The sequence below is a fragment of the Chrysochloris asiatica genome, unplaced genomic scaffold (genome assembly GCF_000296735.1).
Source record: "Chrysochloris asiatica unplaced genomic scaffold, ChrAsi1.0 scaffold00266, whole genome shotgun sequence".
Lineage (NCBI taxonomy): Eukaryota > Metazoa > Chordata > Mammalia > Afrosoricida > Chrysochloridae > Chrysochloris > Chrysochloris asiatica.
In genome coordinates, this window is record NW_006408784.1 from 1,801,274 (window position 1) to 1,806,783 (window position 5,510).

At 44.6% G+C, this 5,510-nt stretch overlaps 1 protein-coding gene across 3 annotated transcripts; it reads left to right on the forward strand.

Annotated features, from left to right (window-relative positions):
- The first annotated feature begins 185 nt into the window (after positions 1-185).
- Positions 186-4,980, forward strand: IFT20 (intraflagellar transport 20 homolog (Chlamydomonas)). Of its 3 annotated transcripts, none has more exons than XM_006874221.1 (5): positions 186-198; positions 2,061-2,189; positions 3,506-3,591; positions 4,259-4,362; positions 4,863-4,980. In XM_006874221.1, the coding sequence occupies exons 2-5, from the start codon at positions 2,063-2,065 to the stop codon at positions 4,942-4,944; spliced, it is 399 nt and encodes a 132-aa protein (XP_006874283.1). In that variant the 5' UTR covers positions 186-198; positions 2,061-2,062; the 3' UTR covers positions 4,945-4,980. The 3 variants fall into 3 exon arrangements, with proteins under 3 accessions (XP_006874283.1, XP_006874281.1, XP_006874282.1); XM_006874219.1 differs by lacking the exon at positions 186-198 and adding an exon at positions 1,895-1,924; XM_006874220.1 differs by lacking the exons at positions 186-198; positions 4,259-4,362.
- Positions 4,981-5,510: the final 530 nt, after the last annotated feature.

Consider the following 5,510-nt stretch of genomic DNA (forward strand, 5'->3'; position numbering starts at 1 on the left):
GCTTGATTTCTTGATGGCTGCTTCAAAATTAGATTTCATATGAAATCTGTATTTCTGTACCCCTTAAAAATTGGAAGTTCTGGAACTGTGGAACTCTCTTTTTCAACCACTGATTCTTTAGTGGAACACCAGCTCCCACAATCATGTCAGAATTACGCCTTTCAAACATAGCTTCTCAGGAAGCTGGAAGGGAAACAGGTGAGGCTGAGAGACGTGGGAGCAGAGGGAAGGAGCTGGCACAGGGCCTGGCCATGGTAGCCATTGGAATACCTGGGGTTTCGGGGTTGGTATAGTAATCCATGACTAGAACAAGTAACCTTGCCTCCCTTTCTAGACAGGACAAACACTGCTTCTGTTTGTTTTGTTTATTTCTTAAGCCAGAACAAGGGTAAGTTGTGAATGTGTCCTCTCAGAATTCCTTTGACCAGGAATATGAGGAGACATGGGAAGAGAGACATTATCTGTTAGTTCTCTGTTGCTTACAGAAAAAAACACAAATTCAAACTCCTTAGCTTGGCATATGGACTCATCCAGATTTCATTCCAACCCCACTTCCCTGCCATGCTCTTTCCCTTTATCTTCTGGTTTGTTGTGAGGTTTCGAGTTGGTGCCGCAATGATTTACAAGCATGTGTAGGGTTTCTGAGGCTGTACATCTTTATAGGGGCAGCTGGTGTGCTTGAACCCTCAACCTTGGGGTTAGCAGTCCAGTGCTAATCCTACAGAGCTACAGTGCCCCTTTATCCTCTGGGTAGGACAGGCCTTTACAGGACCTTCAGACCTTTGTCATGCTACTTCCTCTGCTTGGAATGCCTTTCCCTGACCTCCTTTTGTGGAACATTCTTGCTTATTCTTCTTCATTTCTGTGTTTTCTGGAAGACGCAGGGTGACCTAAATTGGGGTTCCAGTTCAGTCAAGTGTACAGTAACTGATGGTATAGGTTATGAGTAATATTCTCATTCCTGGTTAATTTGTCTCTCTTTCTTTTCCTTTACCCAAGTTAACATGGGTCTGACCCTCCAGCCAATGATCCACCCTTCCCTCCCCTTCTATCTCTGGAACCCATCAAAGACTGCCTCTGTCCCAGCAACCAAGCAAATGCAGTGCCAGTCAAGAGAGAGCCAGGCCTAGTCAAAGCAAGGGATTCCTGAACCTTTGGGGCACCCCCTAGCCTGTGGGGAGGGCTTGCCTAGTGAAAGGAGGTTTGGGTTCCATCGCTAATCTTGTATGATTGGGTGTTGCCCTACCTCTCTGGGCCTTCATTTAAAATTTTTTTGTGATAGTGGTCTTATGCAGTATGTCTTTTTGTGACTGACTTATTTCACTTCACATGACTTCCAAGTTGCTCCATGTTGTAAGTTATTTCACAGCTTCATTGTTACTCTTTGATGTTGTGTAGGTTGCAGTGAGTCGGAACCGACTGGACAGCACTTAACAAGTATCCTGTTGAGTGTATGTACCCAAGTCTGTTTACTCTTGGTTTCTTACATTTTATCCTTAGCTTTTATTTTACCCAGGTTTCCCTTACTTGCTTTTTGTTTTTGTTTTTTCTATTCCAATCTTTTTGGGTCCATAACTGGAATAAATAAACATGATGCTCCTAGCTTACAACTTAGTTCGTGGCCTACATCCTGTTTTGTTGTGCTGTCCCTGTACAAGCACGTCCACAGCATCATCTTCCAGTTCCCATGTCTGTCCTCCGCCAGCTGTCCTCTGTACCCTTCAGGGAGTGCCATTCATCTCTACTTGCAACATCTAGCTGGTGTATGGGAGGCACTCAAGAATGCGTGTTGCATGAAAGATGCATATGACTCATTACTGGACTTTATTCTTTCCTGACCCTTGGTCTTGTGACACACCCCTCCTGGGTGTCACTGTCTCTTCTTCAGAGCAGAACTTCTCTAGGGGAGCCAGAAGGGAAACAGGTGAGGTGCAGAGAGAGAGAAGCAGAAGGAACTCTGGCCTTGGGAACATCTGGGATTTTGACAGGACTGGGATGAAAGCTGGTGTTTTTTCGGGCGGCTGGGAAGTAAACAGGGACTGGGCTGGTTTCTTTTGCAGCTATGGCCAAGGACGTCCTACGTGAAGCGGGGCTGCACTTTGATGAACTGAACAAACTGCGAGTGCTGGACCCAGAGGTTACTCAGCAGACCACAGAGCTCAAGGAAGAATGCAAGGACTTTGTGGACAGTGAGTCTCCTTGGGGGGGACATGGCCACTCTGTCTGGGGCTGTTCTAACGACATCCCACCCCCACCTGGACTGCAGCTCTTGACCTGGCTCCCGGCAGGTTGAGCCTGGCCGTTGAGTCCCACGTAGATCACCCAACGACCTGCCCTCCTCTCCTGCTCTCACATAGTCCAGCACAGAGCACCAATCATAACGGACAGTGGGAGCCATGAGTGGGGGGGTGTCTTTTGGACATGAGTCTTTGACTTTTTTTATCTCAAAAACTATAAACTGAATGGGAGCTAAACCATGGGGTTCAGGTGAGGAATGCAATTTCTTGAGAGAACTAGTGTTCTCAGTGTTTGGCTTCTATTATTTGGAGTGAAAGGTAGTAACTGAAATCTCTAGAAAACAGCTCAACTCTCAGGGAAGTCATCTTTTGGCCAGAGATCTCCAGGAAGCTTCTTGTCTCAGCAACCAAGCAAGCCCAGTGCCAGTGGAGAGCTAAGCTAGCCAGAACAAGGGTTTCTGAGCCTCCAGGGGATTCCCTAGCCTGTGGGAGAGCTTGCCTAGTGAAAGGAGTCTTGGGTTCTACTGCCAGTCATCTGTGATTGCTGTGTTTACCCCACCTCTCTGGGCCTTCATTTACCCCTCAGTAAACTAGCTCTGGTAGCGTAGTGGTTACAAATCAGGCCGCGAACCAAAAGGTCAGCAGTTCAAAACTACCAGCTTGTTCTGCAGGAGAAATATGAGGCTTTCTGGTCCCATAAAGATTTACAGCCTCGGAAACCCTGTACAGGGTCGCTATGAGTCAGAACCGACTCCACGGCACATAACAACAATTATACCAAGGATATTGAGAAAGAGAGATTAAATACTTAACATGCTTGGAGCTCCGCTTATAGGTGAAAAGGCCCATCCCACAATGAACTGGTTGGTGTCCAGTGGCTACAGTCAAGAGGTAGTGCTTAGGTTCTGAGCCAGTCTCTTCACTAGCATGGCCTTTTGTGTTTCCTGTCACTCTTGCTGAAGCAGGATTGGATGCATTTGGAGGCTAGGTCTTCCCAGAACCTGGTGCTGTCACAATCTGAGTTGACAGCAGCTGAGTGACTCCATGGGGACTCACGGTCCAGGTATGCCCTGGCCAGCGCTAGGTAGCTGACCCCCTTCTAGCTTCAGACCTGAGGGTGGGAAATTAGGCCTGCACACAGTGAGCTGTTTTGACACAAATGAGAAGACAGTTAAACCCCGCCCTTTCGCCTGCTCAAAGGGAGCACTGGAGAGGATGTGAAGATGCTAAGAAAATAAGACATTTTATTCTTTGTTCTTTTCCTAAAGAAATTGGCCAGTTCCAGAAAATAGTTGGTGGTTTAATTGGGCTTGTTGACCAACTTGCAAAAGAAGCAGAAAATGAGAAGATGAAGGTAAGACGAACATGTCTTCTGTTTACATTCTGGCCTGGGACCCTAGTTCCCAGCCTCTCATCCTTGACCACCTTGATTTGTTTTGTTGAGAGAGTGTTTCTTTTATTTCATTAAAGCAAGATTTAAAAAAATATATCCAGGCCCAATAAACTATTGGATTCTTATGACAGCATACTTTTCATTATTTCATATAATCAATCTTGCATCAGTACTATGAAAGGTTACAGGACGTGGATGACTTGGCAAAGGGCACAAGGCTAAATGGAACAGCAAATAGGCCAACGATCCCTGTGCATCAGGCTCTGGGATACTTCTAGACCCTGCCTCACAGAGCTGTAGCTCAGTTCTAGAATTGCACTTTACACATCAGGGGCCATTAGGTTCATCTCCTCATTTACCTCAAACCTCTGAGGGCTTGACTTTATTTTCCCCTCTGGGCAGTGATGTTTGTTGTGTGCTGTTGAGTGGGTTCCAATTCATAGGGTTTCCTAGAGTGGCTGGTTGGTGGGTTTGAATTGCCAACCTCGTGGTTAGCAGTCAAGTGCTTATCCTACAGCACTATACCAGGGCTCGTCAATCCCCATTCCGCCTTTTCACATGGAGGTCTTAATGCTGTAACCAGCTGTAGGGACGCCATGACCTTCTTTGGCAATACTGTGTTTTCTAGGCCATTGGTGCTCGGAACTTGCTCAAATCGATAGCAAAGCAGAGAGAAGCGCAACAGCAGCAACTTCAAGCATTAATAGCAGAAAAGAAAATGCAGCTAGAAAGGTAAGCCCTGATGTAAAATCAAGTTCTTCACTCAAATTCTCCTTTTTCTTCTGGAATGATCACCTTTCATCCTTTATCCTTCATCTTTGTTCTCTCAGGACGTGTGTCCCATCCTGCTCTGAAGATTTTAAAAGTATAATAAAATTACATTTGATGGGAAGGCAATAGGAAATTTAATATTAAACAAACAACTTCTAGTTGTTTGAGAACATGGAAGGATGAACTGTAGATTCAAAGTTCAGGCCAGAGGGTCTGCAAAGTTGGCTGTTCTCTCAAACGAGGAGACCCCTTCTCAGGGCTGGAGATTTCTCACAAGTGGTTATGGGTAGGGCCTTGCCTTTTTGGGGTTTTTTTGTCTTTCATTTTCTTCTAACGTCTTCATTCTGGACACACCATTTCTTGGAATCATTTAACTCTCTCCTATATTCTTCTCTAGAAGAATTAAGTCCAAGGTTTGTTTCATCCATTTTTTAGGGCTTCTTAACAATTTTGTTTTTCAGGTATCGGGTTGAATATGAAGCTTTGTGTAAAGTAGAAGCAGAACAAAATGAATTTATTGACCAATTTATTTTTCAGAAATGAACTGAAATTTTTCATTTTTATAACAGGAAGACAAAAAATATACATATATATATATGTACCAAAAAATATATATATATATAGGGAAAAATATATATATATAAACCAAACCAACCTCTGTACTATCCCAGTGACTTGTTGAATATGACCCAAGTGTCTGCCATGTGAGGCGTGTGTAAGGAGCTCGTCTCTGAAGGCAGTAATGCAAATTTGGGGGAGCTTGTCTTAAACAGCGTTGGGGCATATCTGCTGCAAACACTGATGCTGTGGCCTCGGGCCAACACAGAGACCTAAGTTCCCACCTCTGCACTCTCGGTCTGAACTAAGCAATTTGGAAACTTCTATCTTTTTTTTTTTTTTGTAAATCCACAAAACTTTGAAATAAAAAAGCAATAAATCACTTTTTTCAAATGCTTGATCTGCCTCTTTTCCTGGTGCTCCTGAAGTACAGTTAAGCCCCTTGTAAGATGCTATCCTCTAGAACACAAAACCAGTCAGGCAGTGGTCAGCAGCTTCCTTTATTTGAAGCAAACACACACAAGTCAGATGATACTACCAACAGCCAGACC

What these genes read in the sequence shown, in the direction of transcription:
- IFT20 (XM_006874221.1), top strand. Translation starts at nt 2,063, where the DNA reads ATGGCCAAGGACGTCCTACGTGAAGCGGGGCTGCACTTTGATGAACTG. An exon ending in ATGCAAGGACTTTGTGGACA is followed by an intron (nt 2,190 to 3,505) that starts GTGAGTCTCCTT and finishes CTTTTCCTAAAG; the next exon opens with AAATTGGCCAGTTCCAGAAA. An exon ending in CAGAAAATGAGAAGATGAAG is followed by an intron (nt 3,592 to 4,258) that starts GTAAGACGAACA and finishes TGTGTTTTCTAG; the next exon opens with GCCATTGGTGCTCGGAACTT.